Below are 23446 nucleotides of genomic sequence, written 5' to 3'. Positions count from 1 at the left end.
GCAGGTGCGATTGGCTAAAAATGGGCTCGTTTTCCTCTCAGGGGTGATGTAAGGCGTGTAGGGCCCGCTTGAACGCGAGTAACCCCGGCTATTTTACCGAAAATAACCCGGGCACTGCAGCATCAGCACCAGGCAGCTGCGCAGGTGCGGCCTTTAAAGAGACAGACCAAAACCTCCCTCCTGTTTACTCCGACTGTCAGCGTGTAACGAACCGTAATCCATCAAAACTGACTCATCTGTGTAAATACATTTGAACATCATGTGAAAAAACCCCAAAACAAATCGACTTTCTTTTAAACGTTCCTTTTAGATCTTAAAACAATCCCAGGAATTATAATCGCTTTTTTTTTTATCAACAACTTTTATGCAGTAAGATTTCATTGTGATGGAATCTCTATTGACAAATTAGGACTCTTAAAAAAAAGAAGAAGTACAAAACAATGCTATTCCACCCCCCCCCCCCCCCCCCCCCCTAAATGATCTACTTCAGTCTAGTTAGCATTGCAAATGGGACTCAGTTGAAAGATACCATAATTTCCTCTTTCAGCATCTTCCCCAGCAACGCCCTGTATCCCGCCGGCGTGCGCGCCCCGCAGACGCACCAACCGGTTAAAGCGGAAAGCGGCGGCTGCTCCGTCAGGCTGCAGCTGATGATGCTGCTGAGGCATTTGCAGCAGCGGCGTCTGCCTGGTCCGGTGCTTTCGCTTTGATCCCAGATGCCAGCGGGGGGGATGATGGAGACTGTCACGCACGTCGAAGCCGAGGACGCTCGTGGACGCAGTTCGTGAGTGGAGTATTTCCTTTCCGAGGGGGGAAACATAACGTGCACCCAGCTTCCGTGACGAGTCTCCGGGATGCAGTCGTAGTTTGAGGCCGGGCCGGACATGATTTTAATCTCAGGGGCTGCTGCTGTAGAGGATGCGGGATGGTGAGCGCCGCACCCCGAGAGATGCTGATAAGGATAATACAGCTCGGTCCTTTATTGCCCCAAAGCGAATCCGGATTTTAGCTGGACTGTGGTGCACTCTGTGAACATCCTGCTTGTTGTGGTTGTTTATTTTATTTATTTATTTTCATTATTATTCCTCTCCGGGACTGCGCTGGAGATCTGATGCTGGAGGATTGGGCTGTTTTGTCTGAAGAGATCAACTGAGCGCTGTTGCTCTCACAGAACCAGGACTGAGCTCCTCACCTGGTCCTTTCAACACACAATAATAAGTATGTTGCATGTTTGCATGTGAGAGTGTGCGTGAATGGGCACTGCGAAGCCAACTGTTAAAGCTGCGTCAACGATACATTTACGAATCAGGCAAATATCTCATTAACCTCCAAAAATCTCGTTGTTTAGTCAGTTTCTGTGTCTTGGGCAAGCACCAGGTTAACAGGTGCTTGCCACATCAAAAGTCATGGCAGATAACTGGATCACCTCTCCACTGCAAAGCTGCATAGATTAATGCGATTGCCATATTCCCCCATGTTTTTAGAGGTGACTTTTGCCATGGCCAAGTGCTGTTCACATGTCCTGCCGTTTGGAGCTGAACATGGAGTTCTCTCCCCGAGTGAAAGGCCATTAAAGTCTGCCTGTCAGAGTTGGGCATGGATTATAACCGGGCCGTTAATGGGAATTCGCTAATGGCAACATGATCAATAGAAAGCCACAGTCAATTTTCATCACCGGTTATTCTCATGTAAGTTATTTCATCATGCTAAAATAGGCTGAAGTGGATCATAGTAGCTGGAGAGTACTACAAGCCTCTGGGACATTATGTGACAGTGCATGTGTGCAATGAAAGTGTGTGCGTTAACTCATCAAAGTACAACAGAATGACCATGTAGGCGATTGGACTTTGTTTCTTTGTATTCACACTGCAGTCATTGCAAAAAGAGAACACACTCTCTGTAGTTCCTTTACTAGTTTCTAAAGTTATTTAAATTGAATCTTAAGTGCCTCAAACCACACTGTCAGTTATTTAAATTAAGACACCCCAAAAATGTAAGGGTGTGCTTTCTTTTTGGCATAATCATAAGTGATTACAATTTAAAACATGTTCAACACATAGTTTTCAGCCCTGTATTCATTGTAGTTAATGCAACACCACCACTAGACAACAGGGAATTTCAACTGCATGATTTCACAAGAGACAAAGCTTTTTTTAAGCACAAGGAAAAAACCCCACTAATCCTGCTTTCTGTGCATTTGACTCGGTGACATCACAAGAGACGCAACAGCTGAGCTGATCAGCAATAAACAGTTTGGTGCAGACAACGTTTACTAAGATTTGTCATAAATTTGCATCATTCGACTTGTGCTTGAGCAGAAAGGTGAGCCAGAGTTTGATGCCTCCAGATGCCCCCATCCAAGCATTGATGGATGGATGAGGAATCTGAAGCAGACATGATGATAATCATTCTCTTCATACATTTAACCGGATAAAATCAGTTTATTGTTGCTTGAGTTTTTCATCTGAATGGTTCCTGTCCATGGTGCAAAGATGGTTGTTCTGGAGATGCATGTTTTGTGGGACTAACTGGCATTGGGCTCTTTCTAAGTCTCTCTGCCCAGCAATTTTTTCAGTTTTTGTAGATAAAAGGAAGAGAAGCCATTGTTACGGCAATGGCAAGTGAGATTCCAAATAAACAAACAAACAAAAAAAGTGGAAGTAGGACAGGAACTGGCGTTCTTGTCCCACAAATGGGAAATTCAGGTAGCAAGTAATGCAGCATTTCTGCAGGAAACTAATATTGGGACATGGAGATTATCTTAATGGAACATATCGATCGGCTATGGTTTTTATAACTTGTGAATGATCCCTGAGGATCTACGGCAATGATTTGTTCCATTACAGTCTGGCCAGGTCACAAAATGCTTCCATGTGTTTATTGCTGCCAATTTTTTTCCCCCAAAGCCTCTGCTTAAGATGATTAATATTTCCTTATTTCTAATGATATGGACTAATTTTGTCTGAAATAAAGGTGAACGTAAATATAATTCAAATGTTTTGCTGCAGTTTTAACAGACAAGTAAAACCTTTGAAGGATTAAAAACAGAAGTAAAGAGGAACAGGAAAACATGAAAAATACACATGCACATACGCCAAAGAACTATGATTATTTACCTTATACCTTATGTGATGTCATCAGTGGAGCTTTTTAAGAGGTTGGTAAGATCTTAATTAAATTAGGATTTACAACAAAATTACCAAAACAAATAGAAAATAATTGTAAAAGCATTTTCTGTCGGTGACAAGCTGTGTCAGAAGTGATTTTACAGAAAAGTCTGGAAAGTCACTGTAAAGTGTATTGGACTATTTCTGTGTGGTATTCGGTCAGAAGCAAGTTGTTCGTTCTGCTGTACAAATTTATTTTGTTTGTTTTTTTAATTAACAATCACTTTCCCCTCTCTTAAACTTATACATCCATTTTTTTTTACCTAAATGGATACGCTTAGCTTAGTTAGAGAACATTTCACTTCTTATTTTTGTTAAAATCATCTAATCAAGCTAGGAATTTCAAGCCTGTCTGCAGGAATGCAGGGCTCATTTTGAAAAGTGCATTAGAAGTGTTAGAGTTGAGTTGTAGCCTGTGTTAAATCACAAAATGACAAAATGACAAAAATGTGCCATCTAGACTCATTATGTAGAATTGTAATGTATGTAAATGTGTCCTCAATCTGATCAGATTTTGTGCAGTTTTTACAGCGCAGGCTTTTTTTTTTTCAGTTTTACAACTATAAATATTTTTCCAACTGCAGCTCAGATTTATTCACTATCATGGAGCAGCTTTCAAAATGCTTCCGGAGGTCTAAACACTGTGTCCTCCCATCAGTGAGACATTTTATTTATTTATTTTTTGTATTTTGTTTTAAAGAGTTGAAAAGCTTATGGATCCTTACGCATTACATGCCTCACATTTCAGACAGGCAGTCTTGTCTGGGAGGAAATTTACGTGAATCAGCAGTACCGGACTGTAAGTGTGCTGCAGGACTGAAACCAGATCCTCACACTCACAATCTCATTGGCTTTACGCAGCTGCTCCACAGACTAAATGCTTGTCAGATCATGCATAGCACCTTGCTTGGGTGCATCAGACTGAATACACTCACTTACAAATATGTATTCACATTAAAACTATAAACTTCTACAGTATTTTATTAGGATTGTCACTGTCCATCACAAATGAAATTGAAACAAGGTGTTGCATGTATTTATATAAAACCTCTCTCTCTTAATTCATAATATGTAGAACTATTTTTTGTTGCAATTACAGCTTTTTGAGTTATGGCTAAACTCAAACCAGCTGGATCGGGAGTATTGTGAACAGCATTTTTTTTTTAAGTATTGCTACAGATTCCTAGTTAAAATTTAACTCTATAGGCTTTGACTGAGCCACTCTCCAGCTGCATTGTTAGGGTTGGTGTCCGAGTGTATTGGCTACCACTGCTCCACCCTCTGTTCTTCAGGTTTCCCACCAGGATTGTTTTTCGTTGTTCCAGCTGTCTACTGTGTTTCTTGGTCTTCATAATGTTGTTTGTTTATTAATGTTCTCTGACAAACCTCTAAGGATTTCAAAGAACAGCTGGAAATTATCACGCAAAGTTGGACTCACTAATTAGTTAGAGAGATTAGTTAATTTGTGGATTTACTAATCAGGGATGAGGATTAGATATGCAGACCACATCTTTAACATTTTTACTTTGAAAATAGTCTGTCATTTATATGCCACTTCACAATTACACCGTTTTGTTGGTCTTCATAAAATCCCAATAAATTGTGTTAAAGTTTGTGACAAAGTGTGATAAATCTCAATTCAATTGCGAGAGGTCTAGAAAATACATCACATTATTAAAAGAATGTCCATAAAGCTCAATATACTTTGGACAATTATCAAGTAGAACTTTATTGCATTTTACTCAATGTACTAACTAAAGTATGAGTCAAGTTCCTCATGCTTTCAACATTTAATGTTATTTATGCTTTCAGTGATTAAATGGGTGCCCTTTGTAACGTCACACATTAAAAAATAACAATATTTTGGTTTATTGAGCATGTCATTGAGAAACAAAATATGGATGTTCGTTTTTCAAAGTCATATTTTTCTCCATGATATTCATGCATTTATAAATGTCAGAAATATTTATTTCACCATCTAAATATGTAGTTTAAATTATTATTGTTATTATTATTATTATTATTATTGCTAAACACTTATTTGCCGACGAGCATTCTACGTTATATATAGCGGAAGTGGGATATCAAAGTAAAAGCTGGGTTTCGCAGACCTCTATGAACTCAGTTGCTGGCGGGTCTGAATGGTCGCTCAGGTTATTTTTTCCTTAACCGTCGTTTTTAATTTCCAACGTGTTAGTTGAAAACATAGGACATGCCGTTTCAGCGGCGCTACAGTTTTTTACTCAGGCCTTTACAGAGCTAGTTTCTGTATAAATTTCTCCATTAACATCCGCCATTGCGGTCAAGTCAGAACACTTCCGGTTCATGTTCATTCACTCTTACGTTGCTTTGGAGCGGCTATCGAAGTTTAAGATTTATTGTTTATTCATTCGTAAAATAAAATGATTTATATGAAATTGAATTAATATATTGTTTGTGTTAAAACGTTGATAACCAAAAAGTGTCTCAAACATGAACCGGAAGTGTTCTAGCTTGAATGTTGATGCAGAAACGGTTGCTGTCGACCCGTGAGTAAAGGTCTGTTGATACTTGCGTATGTACGTCCTCTGTTTTCTGTTATCACGGTGGACATGACGAAACCTAGCTTTTGCTTTGATATTTCACTTCTGATTGTCAACATGCTAATTTACACATTAGCTTAATATTTACCTTGGACTTAAAAACATTTTAGTATTTAAATATTTGGCTTGTCAGTGAAATATTTAGATCGTAGTTATTAATATTTAATTAGTAAAATAAATATTTATTTTCAAGCTAAATATTTAGTTTGCAATAGAGTTGCACTGGTTGTAGATGACCGATCTTTAAAAAGTCTGATTTGCCGATTCCGATTTTGGCCTATGCAATTTTATTTTATTTTTTTCGGAAATGTTGCTAAATACAGCAAGAAAGTTGCTGAGTTGGCAACAGTGGGGTGACTACTAACTGCAAACATGCGGACATGACCTGATGGATGGGTCTGTCAGTTAAACCTCTCACATGGCAGAGCAAAAAGAGAACAATGATTGTTTGTTTTTGTTGTTGTTGTTGTTGTTGTTGTTTTTGTTGGTTTGTTGTTGTTTTTTGCCAAGGTAAATAAGATTGGTGAATAAGATCGGCTTCACAAGTAAGTATCGGCTAAACACCGATCTCACCAAAATTAAGGAAATCAGGGTTAATTTATCGGCTGGCCGATTTATTCATGCACCTCTAGTTTCTAAAGTAAATATTTAGATGGTGAATTCAATATTTAGTATGGAACTCTGATGCTTACAAATGACTTTGAAAAATGAATATGTAAATTTCTTTTCTTTATGACAGGCCAAATGAACCAAAATATTGCTGTTGATTTTTTTATTGTATAACTTTACAAACGGTGCCACATACTTCCTTCCCTGCAGCCTATCAGGATGGCTGAGAAAACACTGGAGCCTGGCTCGGTCAGCATTGCTATGGAAGAGACCAAGCTGCCCGGAGGGGCCCCGCAGGAGGCGCCGCTGCTCACCCACCTGAAGAAAGTGGAGAACCACATCACCGAGGCGCAGCGCTTCACCCACCTCCCTCGGCGCTCCGCTATAGACCTGGAGTTCAACGAGCTGTCCTACATCATCCGGGAGGGCCCCTGGTTTAGGAGAAGAGGTACTGCAGGCACGGCTCACAGAAAACAATGACAGATGAGCAAGCGAACACCACCCATGACGATCAATATCTGCAGTGCAGAAATCTCATTGCATTTCAAAGCTTTTGTAACATTTCAGAAAAAAAAAATCATCTTTGCTAGCGTTTGTTCTTGCCTCGTTTTATTGTTCTGGCGCATACACCATATCCCTGACACATGCTGACTTACAGACTTCCACCATGCAAGAGCAGCCGGTCCTCCTGCCTGCAAGCTTTGCTGCACTCAGCAGAGTTTAGACATAGTAAATAATTTACCCCCAGGTTGGCACACTGCTTGATTCCTTTTGCCTCTGTTGTCTTCCAGGGGGCGGTGGCTGGGATTCCAGCACATAATTGATACACTATGATCATATGAACTGCATGTGAACTCACTATCCTCGGAAATGATTAAGCTTCGGCTTTTTATCTGCAGATCAAACAACCTACCCTCTTCAAACACTTAGACCTGGCTGCCGTGGTTGTGTGGATTTAGCAGGGTGTGCTTACATTCTCCACATGGTGTGAGATGTTTGCATGGCGGTACTGCAGGCTTGGTTATTTTTAGTCTTGTCTAATATGAATGTGCATTATGAAAGTCTGGCAGCGAAGTGTTTGCTGTTCCGTTGTGTAACCTGGACGTATGGAGCATTATAATGAGGGAAAAGATCAGAGAGGAGTTCTGGAGCAGTGATGCTCGTGTTGCTGTCTGTCTTCATTGCATCAAATATTTCTCTCTGATGTTTAAAGATTTTTGGAAACGTCTCTTTGGATTTTTTTTTTTAATTAAAACTCATCCAGCTATTGATAATTGACCAGGATGTCTTTTCTTTTACTTTTCATCTTTTTTTATTTATCAGTGAAACACTTCATAGAAAGGTTTTTTTTTAAGCTAATATCACTAAGCCTCAGTTCTGATCGTAAACCAAACAAAATCCCTGTGCCTTTCTGGTTTTCTTTTGCAGCTAAATTATTTGACACAAGCTGAAGTCGGCAGATGGTTTATTTTTTAACAGGAATTCTGCCTGGTTTAAAGCCCTGCACAAGGAGTAAAATACCATTCGAGCTGATTGTTCTTTTGAATTATGACAGCCACTAAGAGTCAAATCTTTGCCCTCAATTCACTTTTATACTTTCTTTTCAAACGTACTTACTCATTTCCCTTCACACACACCTGATTTTAATTAGTAAATACTTCCGAAAGTGTACATTGACACACGATTAAAGCAGAATTATAAATCCACCTGAGTTTCTGTTGACTTGGACCTTTCTCGAAAACATTTAAAAAGCCATAAAATAAATTCATTTAAAGAAATTCTGTAGAATACCCTCCTGCTGAAAAATTATTAGAAAAAAAAGCCCTTTTAATTTTAGGACTTTTCTCTATGGGAGAAAAAAACTCCATATGAAACAATAATTGCCTTTCCAAAAAAAAAAAAACTTTTGCGTTGAGTTTATTTATTAGTGAAACTACAAATCTATTTAAAATAAGATACAACTGAAGCAGTTATTAAAATGTATGCGTTACTTTGTTTTTCCCAAGCTGCTTAGGGTTTTTAGAAACTCGTAAGTAGCAATATATGCTTTTCTGTTCTCTTGGGGTGTAAATCTGACAAGACACAGAAGGCCATTTCTTTTAGACACTGAGGTACTGAAATGGTTGATTTCAGTACCATGGACAGCACCAACGTTTTATCTTTACTCTGGACAAATCTACTCTATGTGAAAAAATAATTGTCTTTCCAAAAAAAAAAAAATCTTTATTACAATAAAGAGTCACAGTAAAAGATTGATTGCTTGTTTATTGGTCACTTCAGAGCTTATGGTAAAATTCTTTGTTGTGGATTCCCACATGAATTAATACTAATATTATATTCCACCTGCTTACTGGACAGCTATTAGTTTTCCTTTGAGTGAAAAAACACTCTTCCTTTCTAAATGTGTTGAATCAGACAATGGCTACGCATCGGGCAGAAAAGAGAGGAGAGAAATAAGATTTGCATGAATCATGATCCCAGGACTCGTGATGTCATCTATCCTTAGAAGTACCTTAGCTGTTGAGTCGACGTGTCGCTGCTCATGAGTCATGTCTCCAAAGGTTTGTGGTAAGCAGGAAATTACAAAAACATTTAGAAACATAAATTTAGAGCGTTCTCTTTTCCTGGAGGAGGTCTCAGCCGGAGAGAGTCCTGGGTTAACTGTTCTCCAACTGCATTTTCTATTGCAGGCTCTTGTTTTGTGATGTTGGCCATCCCTGGCTGTTTTGGATGGAACTGCTGTGACCTATTTTCATGTTCAGTGGTATTCTCATCCCGAGGGAGATGTCTGGAGAAACTCAAGCCGGGCTTTGAATGGGGGAGAAACAGCAGAGGGGATAGAGAGAGAGAGAGAGAGAGAGAGACAGGGAAATGTTTACATTTCTGCTTCAGATTTAGTGAGCTGCTGCTCTGCACCTGCGCTCATCATCTCTGTTTTTCCAGAGGGGAAGCAAAGCTGGCTGAAATAAAAATACAGCCTCATATAGGTCTGTCACAATAACAAATTTTGCTGGACGATAAATTGTCCCAGAATTTACTGCGATAAATGATAACGTTGTTTTGTGAACATTTTCAAGTAATGTAATAGTAATAATGGCATAAAAATGGAAGATCACATTCTCAAAGTTCAATAAACTTTAAATGCTAATGAACATTTGAACACTAGAACTGGAAGAAAGAGGTTTGGAAATTCCAAAATAAAGAAAGAAAACAACAAATAAATAAATTATGAAGCCTCTATAAACAAAATTATCATTCAAAAAAGGGATAGTTGAGACCAAAACACCAGACTGAAGACTTTTGTCAAAAGCAATAAATCAAGGAAATGAAAATTATTGAGTTTCTTTTCATTTATCATGCGATTAATTGATTTATTGTTTATTGTGAATTAATATATCTGATTGATTACTGCATAATCAATCAGTCCAGTTTCTTGAGAATAATCATGGAAATTCTGAAGAAATCAACAAATCCCTAAACTGTTTTGTAATTGGGAGTTTATTGCAGATTTTTCTCAAAAATTGTCAAAAACTTTCTTGTGATTAACAGCTTCCTCGGCTTTAATTGCTGTCAAATTATAGTCCATAATATAAACAGTGAGTAATAAAAAGTCGCATTTACTGTCATAAATAAGCACAAATATTGCAAATATTTCCAAATTATTACCACATATACAAAATTCTGGAGGGACTGAAAAGATGTTCAATAATATTATTTAATTTTAAGAATTCATTGATATTTTAACAGTTTGTGAACAGGTTTTGTCAATACATTCTGGCCCTTTAAGAGCATTCATGATCTTGATTTGGCCCAAAACACAAATGGGTTTGACACCCCTGGCCTAACACATAAAGTCCAATTACATACACTGAGATTTATCATTTCAATGGGAAAAGTTTTAAGGGTATGAATACTTTTGTGAAGAGCAACCCATATGGTTTACTTAATATTTACTTAGCTCCACTCTCTATTCAAAACCTGCCCAGCCTGGATTACCTGTATTATTCGGGGCTCTGTTCCTGTTGTGACACAGTGGACAATAAAACCTCTGAATAATTTGTCTAGCAATTACAGCAGGATATGTCAGAAGTTCAGGCTGTAATCTCAGAGTAAACACCGTCAGATGTGGTTAGGACTGAGCTCGGTCGTGATGTCAGGGGACGACGTACGCTCTGGCTCTCTGAGACAAAGGGACGAGCTCTCAGACTCGCGTCATGTTCGCCCAACAGCAGTGGGTTAGATCATCAGTATGCAGCTCATGGCAGGGCATGGTTGCTTCACTGACAGCACACAGCTCCTGCCTGAGAGGAGAGAGCTCTTTGATGTAGTAACTAAGTGACAGAGGAGGGGGCGCCATTTCTTGGCAGCCGGTTTAAGGGACTATGTAGCTTTGCTGAGATCGCCCAATTACCCAGTTGAAGGCACGAAGAAGGGTCTGTGCAGACCCAGGAGAGACGCTCAGGAGACAGGAGACATGGGTGACAGCTCTCAGAATCTGTGTCAGCTCTAAATTGGATTGTGCAGTTGCTCCCACCGCACTTCAGGAACCACAATCCTGGTGCAAGCACATCACAGAAACCTGAGGCAACCTTATTGGAGGTAAAGTCTTTCGGTTGCTGGATAATAAGATAAACTTAGCAAAATATCTGTTGTGCTATTTTAATTTTTATCCCAAAATGCTTTCATTTTACTCAGATAGGTTTTTCATAATGCTGGTAGATACTTGGCCTAAATTTTCTCCGTACCTCTGTCTCACTGTATAGGTTCTTATCTGTCTAGGACCCGGTGACCTCTCCCAAATTAGAATCTCAGTATCTGCATAATCATCTGTTAAAACACTTTAGAAATCAATGAACCAAGTTCTGCAGCGGAGCGCAGCTCACTGAGCTTTAACTAATGAAACAAGATACACAATTTGAGCAGCTGCTCCAGGAGACACTCCCATGCTCACCCTGATCCGTCTTCCATAAAATTATGTTCTGGCATTGATAACACCTTTTTATAATATGTGTTATCAAGCAAAATCGTTACAGCTCAGGCTGTGAGCAGTCAGGACTCCGTCTCCCCATCTTTTTTTGTTTCTCCATCTTTGTTCTTTTAATAAATTGCATACTCAAAATCAACCAAACTGGTCCTGACCCGCCTGATTTTGATAGTGAGGTCCAGTGACTAAAGAATCTGAAAAGCTTCTGGTTTTTACTGTTTTTTTAGTTTCTAAACTTTATGTAACGTCTCTATGGTATCTGACTTCTAAGAGCATGCTAAAAATATACTAAATAGACACATTTATTTAATATATTTGTTTAATATGTGACCTAGCTTTCATATTGGCCAGTTTATATTTAGAACAAGAGGCATTTGAATGTTAATGTAGATAGAAATGCAGCGATCAAGCTTTTCCAGGCTGATATCTTTTCCAGTTTTCCTAAAGTCTGATTTTGTAAAGAAAACTGCCTGGACACAAGAAGGCAACTGCCTTTTTAATTTGGGATTCCCAAGACAGAACACCTGAAAAAAAAAGATTTTTTGAAGAGAAGAAATGTGTCACATGTTTTTAATATAAGTTGCAGGTTTGAATGAAACAGAAAATTAATACATCAAAGCATCTGACCATGACCTAAAAGTTGCTTCAAAGTAAATTTTGTTGGCTGATGCGTTTGCAGCCTGGAAGGAGTTAAAGTTTTAGCTTTGATGCATTTAAAGACCATGAAATTATTTTTTGGATTTTACTGTCTTTGACCTGAAGATCCTCCAATTAAAACTGCTAAAGCAAAACTAAACAAATACATTTTCTTTTGTCAACTGGCTGGTGAATCTCGAGTAGACACAATAAATCAACAACATGAGTACAGTCAGGGTAGGTTTAAGGTTTGAATTTGACAAAATGTGAAAATGTCCAAGGGATTTGAACACATTTGCACGGCTCTGTGTCTTTGTTGTCTAGCTTCTTCTACAGATACACCTGGGTTTCCCCCAGAAAACCTTCTAAGCCTGGTGGTTGGATGGTAGGGCAGTCATTCATCCAGCAACCCGCCGAGTTTCTGAGTTAAAAAATGCTTAAAGTTGACAGGAAATTTGAAAATATCACTTGATATTTATGTGTTATTGAAAGATTGGAAGATTAGCGCCTGAACACCAACTATAAAGTCTTAAAAAAGCAAACATTTTAAAAAGATTTAAACAAATAAGCAATGATTAGCCTGGTGGGGGAACAAGTAAAGCCTGGTGGCCCGCCAGGCTTATTATACACTGAGGGAAACCCTGCATACACCACATGTTCATGTTTGACGTGGTTCTGCTTTATATTTAAAATAAAATGTCTACTAAAATCCACAATACAGGATTTGTGTTTAATGTTTTACACATTTACTTTAACTTTATTGAAGTTTTTAAGAAACTGTGAGAGTAAGGAATGTAACATTTACATTATTGCAGGATAACTGTTAGAATATCCCAAAGCATTAGCGTCAGTGTCAATGACTGACAGCATGAGGAGACAAATAATCTGTCCAGCAGGCTCCCCTCCTCCCAGCTGACGCCCTCATTAGGACAAAGCTTGTATAGAAAATGAATGAATGATTAACTGACTGATGGTTCATTCTCTCCATTAGGCTACAAAGCTCTCCTCAAGTGTCTGTCGGGAAGATTCTGCAGCAAGGAACTGATTGGTATCATGGGACCCTCTGGGGCTGGGAAATCCACTTTGATGAATATTCTGGCGGGTTATAGGTGAGCCTTTAACCTGCACGAGAATTACACAGATCCATAAAAAGAATAAGTTACTGTAAATGTTTACAGAAGACTGATTTGGGGTGGATTTGGTTACATTTACATGAGCAGACTCATAGCAGACTTAGAAATAGCTTCATGTTTGGAAAACAGGGAAACTGGCATGAAGGGGACCATCCTGGTGAACGGTCGGCCGAGGGATCTGAGGACCTTCAGGAAGATGTCCTGCTACATCATGCAGCACGACATGCTGCTGCCGCATCTCACTGCGAGGGAGGCCATGATGGTGAAGCTGCTGCTGCTGGAAAAATCGTGGCAAAATGTTGACATGTACTTTTGAAAACAGATTTCTGATGAGTTTTCTTTGTTGTTTTTTAGGTTTCTGCCCATCTGAAGCTGAATGAGTCTGTGCAGATCAAAAAAGAACTTGTGAGTCGGTTTATGTTGCTTTATGAAAGAATTATATGTTAGACACAAACAATAAAAAATGTTTTTGTTTTTTTTTGGCAAATGTTCTTAATTCTATTTTAGATAGTGAGGTTAATATACCATAAGTGTCTGTATTAGCAGAATCCCAATCCTGACACTAAGTAATTTAGTAAATTAGTAATTAGTTATTGTGCTAATATAGTCCAATGATTGATTAGTTAAAGAAACAAACCCATTAAACCCACAAGGAGCTAATTTCTTAAAGAACTGGAATTGGACATCTGACTGCCTGGTTGAAGATCTAGTTTCTTATTTCTATTAAATATTGTTATAAATACACTCAGATAGTGGTGAAGAGGTGGCAGAACTATTAAAAATAGTTGTTTTACACTCTGACAGAATTTACAGGCCTGTAGAGTAAGGCCGCAGATTATTATGGCTATCAAAATCTCTGACCAGTGTGATTGTGGCTATTTGAACGTTAAATATTGTTTTTTTTAAGTTACTATTATGCAATAATCAATCAGATATATCAATTCACAATAAACAATAAATCAATTAATCGCATGATAAATTAAAAGAAACTCAATCATTTTCATTTGCTTTTGATTTATTGCTTTTCTCTTTTTTCTCTCTTTTTACCAAAAACTGGATGATAAAAGTCTTCAGTCTGGTGTTTTGGTCTCAACTAGACCCTTTTTTTTTTGAAAGATAATTTTATTTACAGAGACTTCATAATTTATTTTATTTGTTGTTTTCTGTATTTATTTAGAATATTTAACATGTCTTCCAGTTCCAGTGTGTAGAATTATTGATCTTTGAGCATGTGTCCTTGCATTTTTATGCCATTATTATTACTATTATATTACTTCAACATGGTCTCAAAGCAACAATGTTACCTTTTATCACAATAAGTTCTGAGACAATTTATCGTCCAGTAAAATTTGTTATCGTGACAGGCCTAGTTACTCGATTCATGGAGCAACAAGGCCAAAGCAGCACAGTCCACACAGATCACACATAGCTTTTGAGGTTAATAACACACTCTGGGTGATATCAGATGATTGATTGTTTCACCGTTTCTCTTTACTTGCGTTCAAGGTGGATGAGATCCTGACAGCTCTGGGTCTCCAGGAATGTGCTCAGACACGCACCCACTCTCTCTCTGGGGGTCAGTGTAAACGCCTGGCCATTGCTTTAGAACTGGTCAACAATCCACCAGTCATGTTTTTTGATGAGCCCACAAGGTAAAATCTTACTTACTGACTTTGACTCCTTTGCTATTTATGTCTAAATTCATCCTAACTAGTCCTCTGATCTTTCTGTCTCCATTTTGTTGTTGTTGTTGTTTTTAAATCCGTTGCAGTGGTCTGGACAGTTCGTCTTGCTTCCAGGTTGTTTCACTCATGAAGTCTCTGGCTCAGGGAGGACGGACAATCATGTGCACCATTCATCAGCCCAGTGCCAAGCTCTTTGAGATGTTTGATAAGGTAGGCTGAGTGCTTTTACTGCTGGACACGTCAGAGCCTCCATTACCCGTGGCTTAGACCAGGATACCACAGCATAATTCATTTTATACAGCCGAAGAAGCAGAGCAGTCGATGTCCCGTCCCGTTGTTTCGCTCACTATTGATCGTTTTTTACAGAGGGGCTGCATGTTGGGAAGTTTACTGACTATGTTCCTCTGTTGTTCAACCCTCAGCTGTACATCCTTAGTCAGGGTCAGTGCATTTACAAGGGGACAGTCCCTTATCTCATCCCTTACCTGAAGAACCTGGGCCTTCACTGTCCAACATATCACAATCCTGCTGATTTCAGTAAGTCCAGCAAGTCCTCTAAGCCCCGAGTGTGTGGGTGTGTGTGGGTGTGTGTGTGTGTGTGTGCGTGTGTGTGTGTATGGGGATGTTGTCACTGAGTGTTTGGTCTGACCTGAATACGTCCAGTCATTGAGGTAGCATCCGGAGAGTATGGAGACCTGAACCAAGTGCTGTTCGAGGCGGTCCAGGGTGGACTCTGTTCAGAGGAGAGCAAGAAGAACTCCAGAGACAAAAGCGATGCTTCCTGTCCTTCTCAAGTTCTCAGTGTAAGTAAGAGAGCATTCTGGGCGTTTCAAATTCTTCACTATTTCATAATTTCATGATTTTTCAGTTATAATTATGTTGTGGTTGATTATATTGCTACCAAACAAGTTGTAATTTTGTACAAACCATGCCATTTTGAATGTTTTGCATCACTAAAAGTCATTTTCTACATTTCCACTAGAAGAAGACGTGAACATGTGTCAAATGTCGGAGTTTTAGAATCACAACCAAATATTTTTCAAATGGTTGACCAAAAATGTCATGTTTATTTCAATAAAAGCAACTTTATGCAACTTTATGCAGCTGTACAAGTAATGTCTCTTTAAAAGAAATTGCAAATAATTTAAGGTTTTGATATACGTAACAGCAATGCAACTGGAATGCAGGTTTGACCCTTGATTATAAATAAGCAAAAATTATATGAGTTCTGAGCCCGTTTTCATTATATAATACAAGCTTATCCATCCTTGCAAGTTGTTTAAAAGATTTGCTCAGATTTCACTTTTCACATGCAAGAAGAAACCTTTTGCTCAAAGCTTTTAATCTTTTGGGGCAACATTTTGTTGAAAAAGCTTTGAGTTTTTATTTAAAAACAAATTCAACATTTTTGTATATTTCAAATATGGTGGTGAGCCTTAAATTTTAATAAAATTAAGCAATCAATAAAATGAAGTAATATGTTGTTATAAAGTACGCAAATAAAATAAATTTTAACAGTAATTTGAAAAATGCCATGTCATGCTCTGATTTCCTTGTCTTCTCCGCTCCATTGATCATTTTTCTTCTCCTCCGTCATCTCCTTTCCATTCTGTCTGAATAACTTCTGATACAGGAATCAGCTAAAGGTTGAAGCTTAAAATAAGAACTTGGAGCTGTCTGTTTTAGTTTTACTGTTTTAGTTTTCTCTTTTCTTTTGCTTTTTACTTATTTACAGGTTCACTTTGCTGTAAATGTAAGATCACGCAGCTGGTTTAAAGAACATCTTTTTCTGTACAGTTTCTCGAAGAAGCAAACAAATATTATCTTTTACATTTACTGAGTTGCTTTCATCAAACCCTTTAAGAGCGTCAAGTGTTTTAAATGGGTTGCATCATTCTTCCTTTCTGGGTGGTAAAACAGGGGCAGAAATATTCATTTTCCATGCGTTGAATACTGCTGTGTATGTAACGTAAACGTTTTTCTTGAAGTATAACAGAAACTCTGCTCAGAGGCTAGGATACACTCTTTGCAAACATAAATAACATATCCTTTTTGAGATTTTAATTATTTACTTGAACGATTCTTTTTTCATAATGGAACAATCTTACAACACAAAACTTCAATCCTTTTTTTTTTTCAAATTGAGTGCAGGGGGCAGTGGTGGCGACAGGGTTCAAGCAAACCCTTCTGTTGGGGCCTCAGTCCTCAACGCCGCCATCACGGGGTTGAGTCTTTGCTGCATGTTTTCCCCCTCGCTTTCCTGTCATTTACTGTCCAATAAAGGTGACCAGAGCCAAATAAAATCCTTAAAAAAATTAAATTCAAAGATTTTGTTCCTTATATGCGAGTCCAAGCAGTCGTCACTATTATTCATTCACTATTTAAAATTTGTAAACTTTGTTTTAAAACAGAGTTTAATGATGGTATTAGAAATTGTGTGGTTTATCTGCAACCTGTCAATTTATTCAGTGGAGGTTTTGTGTATTTACTTGAGTCTTTGCATAATTAAGACTGAGTAGATTGGAAAAGACACAGAATAAATTCAAATTAAAACATAAGCAATGTTTTTAGTTGTATAATTTAAAAAAAAAAAGAATGGTTCAAACAAATTAATTAAAAGCTAAATTTAATACAGCATTGGGACCCATGACAAATGTTAGTATCCTGTCAGTAACTCATCTTGGTGTCGTACATAACTCCGTTTTTCCACAGGACACAGGAACCCTGGAGAAGTCCAGCTTCCCCACAAGCACATTCACACAGTTCTGCATCCTCTTCAAAAGAACTTTCATCACAATATGCAGGGACACGGTAACATGATCATTTTCACGTTCACTGTGGACATTTTTAATAAAATTATAAGTTTTCTTTTTTTTTCAAATATATTTTGCCTAAAAAAACTTTACATGTAGTCTGCTGTATTATTTTGTTCTGAAGGTGCTGACCCACCTCAGAGTCATGTCCCATCTGTGTATTGGAGTGCTGATTGGCCTGCTTTATCTTAATATTGGAAATGATGCCAGCAAAGTCTTCAACAACACAGGCTTCCTCTTCTTCTCCATGCTGTTCCTCATGTTCGCTGCCCTGATGCCCACAGTGCTAACCTGTAAGACACTGATCCTCGTCGGAGACTGGAAACATTGATCTGGTGTGTGGGGGTTTTTCCCCTGGTTTTGGAAAGTTTTTTTTTAAAACTGAGCTGTTGTTCCACAGTTCCTCTGGAGATGTCTGTCTTTATGAGGGAACATCTCAACTACTGGTACAGCCTTAAGGCGTACTTCCTGGCCAAAACCATGGCTGACATACCGTTCCAGGTAGTGTTTGATTCATTCTTTAGAAATGAAAGCGTGTATTGCACAATTTTTGCTAACACTGAAAGCATGTCTCCTCCGTAGGTGATTTGTCCCATAATATACTGCAGTATAGTGTATTGGATGACTGAACAACCTGCGGAGGCGGGTCGCTATCTCCTCTTCATGGCCTTGTCAACATCCACAGCCCTGGTAGCCCAGTCCCTGGGGCTGCTAATTGGTGCTGCATCCACGTCCTTGCAGGTAGACAGTTATACATGAGTACTGGTCATTTTGTCCCTTTATTGTTTCCTTCACCACAGACATAACTGGCCTTGATGTTTTACAAAATTTGCTTCATTTCTTTGAATTTGATATTTTTCAAATACACCAACAAAACTGACTCTTTACAGCAACTTTGGATTGCAAGACACTTTTTATGTTTTTACATTTTTCATATTTTTGCGTATTTCTTAATTTTGCTCTCTTTGCTATGATGCTTTTGTAACGTGGAAAAAAAGAGCAATTTTAAATCGGCATTGAAGCGTAGTGAGAAAAGATGGTGTAAGTATAAACAATAAAAATAGTCATATTAGAGTATAAATCTTTTTTTCTCCTCCAGATGTTTAAATAAAATGTTTTATGATTTCTATGAGTGATAGTTTGTTGTAATTTCATGCTGTTGTTTTTGTTTGACAGGTAGCAACGTTTATTGGTCCAGTTACAGCCATTCCCGTGCTCCTCTTTTCTGGATTTTTTGTCAATTTTGACACAATTCCTAAATACCTTCAGTGGAGTTCTTACGTCTCCTACGTCAGGTATTGTCTTTAGGATTTGCAAATAATTTTCAGATTTAGATTTTCAAATATGGCCCCTTTTTACAGCCATTGACCAAACTGTTTGATTTCAGATATGGCTTTGAAGGGGTGATACTCTCCATCTATGGGATGAATCGGTCAGAGCTTGAGTGTCCGGAAGTGATGTGTAAATTTCAAAAGCCAGAGGAGGTTCTGCAGCTGCTGGATGTAGAGGACGCAAAGCTTTATGTTGACTTTATAGTGCTGGGTGTGTTTTTCCTGATTCTTAGACTGGCCACCTACCTGGCTCTCCGCTACCGAGTCAAGTCAGAGCGTTAAGATGTCACAATGTTCTTACATATCCCAGCCGTGTGATGAAACATATTGTCCTCCTTTCTCTTACTTAACTTCACCTTCACATAGACTGAAAGACAAATCCAAGCCTCAGAAAACTGCTGCACCATTATCCAAACACATGGATGGAAGATGTTAGACTGGGAAATGTTTCTCCATGTCCTAAGCCTGTTACAAGATGGTGGTCTTCCTTAGCTCACCTTAACCCTCCCCTAAAACGTTCCGACTGCACAAATGCCCAATAAATTAACCTGAAGCATGTTTCAGTAATGCAAGAAAATTGAATTTTTACATTTTGCCATCAAGAAAATTGTGATATGTCTAAGAAGATAATAAAGAAACATGCTAACCCTACTGGAACAGGAAGGTCCAGTGACTTGTACTAGTTCAGTGCCTAAAAGGTAACTCAGTCCACGTCATAATCATTCTCCAATCAGTCAAGTTGAAGAGTTCAGAATCGGTTCCCTCTCATTCCTGTCAGACGATAGGAAAACTTTCCACGGGAGGAAACATTTGCGTGTCTTGTACTTCTCTTTTGGGACAATCTTTTCAGATCCCTGTACGTGGACACTTAACATGCAGACTTCCGACTGCCATTGGATGACTTACATCTGCTTTCGAGTGTAGATCATTTTCACAGGCCTCCTGCCCCACCAATGGGGGGGGGGGGGTGGAGCATTAAAGCCTGGATGAACTGTTTGCAAAATGTGTGTCTTATGTAACAAACCAACATTCATCCTGCGACCAGCCCTCAGAGTCCCTACTTGTTCCTTAATGCTTGTTTTTGCCGTGACAAAGGAAACATTGACCGAGCTGGGAGCCAAATGAGTAAGTGAGTTTCCAACCTGATTCAAGGAGCTGAGTGAATGATGCTGCAGACAAAGTGCAATAGTTTAAACTATGTGCAAAGACATGATGTTTGTCCATCAGATTGCTTAGTTTTGACACTAATCTTCTTTAAAATGCTCGTTTCCACTTGTTGTATGCCTGTCTTCCCCTATCTTTAAAAAGAAAATAACCTCCTGTCTCCTTCCCTCATCTTTCTTTCTGCTTTGCTGATAAATAAAAAAAAAGTGTGTTCAAAAGCAATGCTAGTTACTTGAAATGCTGGCTGGGCATTTTTTTGTGCCTCTGAACTAGAATGATTTGAGTTTACTCTGCTTCTTGTTGGAACATATGTCTTATGTCAATGTACCTACGGTGTGGAGGTCGTCACACACAAATATACATATGCACACACAGAGACACCAACGTACAGACACCTACAAACACACTTACCTTGTTTAAAAGAGCCTCTCCTCGTCACACGGCAATGCAAATATTTTCCAATAAACTTGCTATGAATTATTTCTTACTTAAACTATGCTACTTAGTAATCCTTATAATGATGCATAACATGATGTGAGCATATAATCAGTGATTGTACAGTGAATATATGTCATGCTGTAAACAAATGTACATTAGCACTTTTAAGTATATGTTTATTCTTTTTTATTAATTTGTATTTTATGTTAATGTATCTGAGGAAAGCGCTGCTTGAAAGTATGAGGAATGTCGCACAAGTCTAGGAATTAACTTTCTAAAGCAGTTTCTTGGGTTGCTATGGCGATTTCATTTCTTCTCCCAATGCGTTCGGTTGGTGAAGAGATTTAAATCTTCTGCTTGCTGCTGAAAAGATGTAGAATATCTTTAATTATACGTGTACTTGTTCAGAAATCTGAAAATATAAGGTATCAGGAGTGGCAGGGGAAAATATAAATGTTTGAAATATGCCAGGATGAGACATGGGCATTGAGCTGTCAAACAAATGTACTAAGGAGGGATGTCTCGATCCGGTCTTTTGGTCTCCAATACCGATCAGAGTTATTTAACAGTAGGCAGTTGCAGACACCAAACCCCCGACAGATGCTTCAATAAAATCAACTTTATGAATATTTGTGAAAATCGGTAGATTTAAAAGACAGAAAAACTTAATTTTCTGGAAACCCCATTATCTGTTTTTTTCTTCACCGCAACAGATTTGCCAAACAAGTTTCTTCATTGCAATTAAATAAACTCACTTCATGCTCCTGCTGATAAAGTTTCCATGTAGAGCACTTAGCTAGATGCTAAGTTGTTGTGGCAGAGACTGAAATATGTTATATTGACTCAACATATTTCAGTGAGGTTTCACTTAATACTGAGCAGACAAAACTTAAAGAGAACATTGTTTTTCTGCTTTGTGAATTTATTAGCTGGAATCTGCAGTTTCCTTGACAGCCGTTTCTGGAGGACAGCCGTTTTATGTGAATATCTGACTTATAGGTATATAAAAAGTATTGAATAAACTTAGATCAAATTCCTGCTGACAATGTTTCCATGTGTTGCAATTTGTTGAAAAGCTTGGCTAATCCTAGCAGTTTTATTGTTTTGATACTATCTATGTTGATAGATAGATCAATAATATATTTCAGTGTGGTTTTAGTTGGTTTGATCATATAAAAATTGCAGAAAAAATTATGTTTCTAGAGACATACTGTATCTGTCTCAAAACAGACTACAGTCTATAACAAATGATGTCTTGCTGCTGCTGGCAATATTTAGTGTAAAAAAAACTTTAAAAATGACTAAGCTAAAGCTAGCGTGTTTCCTCATTGTTTTGACGGGACTACTTGATATTTTGGTTCCAGATAATTGCATGCAGGCAAAGCTTACAGAAAAAGTTGTCCCCCTGAGTTATAATCTTATTGTTTTACTTTCATAAGATCAGTGTTTAATGACCAATATTTAGCTGCTCATCTGTCTGAAGACAGCATACAGAGTAGGCCACATGTCACAGACAGTTAGGAAAATGCAACAACCTTTGACACCAAGTCATTACAAAGGGTGAAAAAAAAAAGAGATTGGTTAGCCAGGGCCCAAACATCAAAAAATCCTGGGAAAACCAATATTTGGAACTGGATCGGGACATCCCTTGTATCAATATGTAGCTGAAGAGAAGGTAGTCATTATCAACAGGGAAGCAGCTGAATAAGAGAGAGAGGGAGCAGAGGCTTGTTTCTGACAGCAATAGTTATCATAGTGATGCTTTTAGAGTAATACCTCCCCCTGCTGTTGCTTTAGACACTTTAGAAGTCTTATCTTCCTCTTGGTTTCATTATGTGCAATAATCATCCAAAGGTATTTTGAACTTTATGAAAAGGGAACTGTGACACTTCTGTAAGAAGCATGATGTATTTTCTTGTTTCTTCTGTTTTGTTTTCCTCATTCATTTATTGTTAAGTCCTTGATGGAAGGTGGTTGACTATAAGCAGATGGTTGCTGCCTGAAAAACCGTGGCATTTTAAACATTTTTTACTACACTTCAAAATCGGTCTGGTTGGTAAGAGACTAGCATGAAAAAGGCGTCAATAATACGTATTTTAAATGGCTTTAGAAAATTTCATTCTGCTATTTCAACAAAGAAGAACTTTAATTTGTGTGGACCAAAGTTTGGAAATTGGAGTCTACTCCAAATGGCAAGTTACTTGATGAAAGTCAAGTCACTTGAAACTTATGGTTTCAAAATAGCAGATGCTAAATAATTTTATTGAACTTGTGCTTTGATGATGCAGCAAACTGTGGCTTTTTTTCCTTTTACTTTCATTTTGAGACTCCGTTAAGCATTTCATACATTTTTATTAAGAAGCCACACAATGCTCTCCTACATGCATGGAAACAATATTCAGGCTATTCTTACAAAGAGCTTTACAAAGCAAGTGATACGACTGAGCTTTATTTCCCCACTCGTTTTAAAAAAAATTTTTTTTCCTCTAATATAATTTATTATCTGCAACTTAGTTTATCATTTGTCAACAATCACAAGTCCTGTATACTGAATGCTGTTCCAAGGATTATAATAAAGATAATTTATAACCTTTGCCTGTGCTCTTTTTCAGATGATTTGCAAGTAACTGTTCACTTAATGCCATATGTCCCTAACAATAAATCGCTTGGCTTTGTCTTTTGAGATGACTTTGCTCACCATTCATGTAGTCACACTGAACAGGAAGAATAGACTGGTGTTTGTTCAGCTGCAGAATAGCTTCATTGTGTAGGTTAATATGAAATCATTTAATTGCAGGCTTAAATAATGCAGTGGTATGAGAGAGACTCAAGTGCTTCCACAAATGCATGTAATGGAGTTATTAAGAGGAGGGAAGCAGCTCAGTCATAATTATTGTCTCTGGG

The 23446-nt window shown here is 38.1% G+C and overlaps 1 protein-coding gene across 2 annotated transcripts; it reads left to right on the top strand.

Annotated features, from left to right (window-relative positions):
* The first annotated feature begins 704 nt into the window (after positions 1 to 704).
* Positions 705 to 23136, top strand: abcg4 (ATP binding cassette subfamily G member 4). Of its 2 annotated transcripts, none has more exons than XM_023342583.1 (15): positions 705 to 784; positions 6569 to 6806; positions 12970 to 13087; positions 13241 to 13373; positions 13466 to 13516; positions 14618 to 14763; positions 14883 to 15006; positions 15219 to 15333; positions 15460 to 15599; positions 17509 to 17607; positions 17734 to 17902; positions 18010 to 18110; positions 18192 to 18350; positions 18786 to 18904; positions 18997 to 23136. In XM_023342583.1, exons 2-15 carry the CDS (start codon positions 6578 to 6580, stop codon positions 19220 to 19222), a joined length of 1929 nt encoding a protein of 642 aa, XP_023198351.1. In that variant the 5' UTR covers positions 705 to 784; positions 6569 to 6577; the 3' UTR covers positions 19223 to 23136. The 2 variants fall into 2 exon arrangements, with proteins under 2 accessions (XP_023198351.1, XP_005815464.1); XM_005815407.2 differs by lacking the exon at positions 705 to 784 and adding an exon at positions 1129 to 1218.
* Positions 23137 to 23446: the final 310 nt, after the last annotated feature.

This window comes from Xiphophorus maculatus, chromosome 11 (genome assembly GCF_002775205.1).
Source record: "Xiphophorus maculatus strain JP 163 A chromosome 11, X_maculatus-5.0-male, whole genome shotgun sequence".
NCBI classification, from domain to species: domain Eukaryota; kingdom Metazoa; phylum Chordata; class Actinopteri; order Cyprinodontiformes; family Poeciliidae; genus Xiphophorus; species Xiphophorus maculatus.
Note: the sequence above shows the minus strand (reverse complement) of the source record. Positions and strands in the feature narration are given on the sequence as shown.

Bases quoted from the DNA above. Each gene is read 5' to 3' on its own strand.
- abcg4 (XM_023342583.1), top strand. From the start codon at position 6,578: ATGGCTGAGAAAACACTGGAGCCTGGCTCGGTCAGCATTGCTATGGAA. The intron at 14,764-14,882 runs GTAAAATCTTAC...AATCCGTTGCAG, and splicing joins TTTTTTGATGAGCCCACAAG to TGGTCTGGACAGTTCGTCTT. The intron at 18,111-18,191 runs GTAGTGTTTGAT...TCTCCTCCGTAG, and splicing joins TGGCTGACATACCGTTCCAG to GTGATTTGTCCCATAATATA.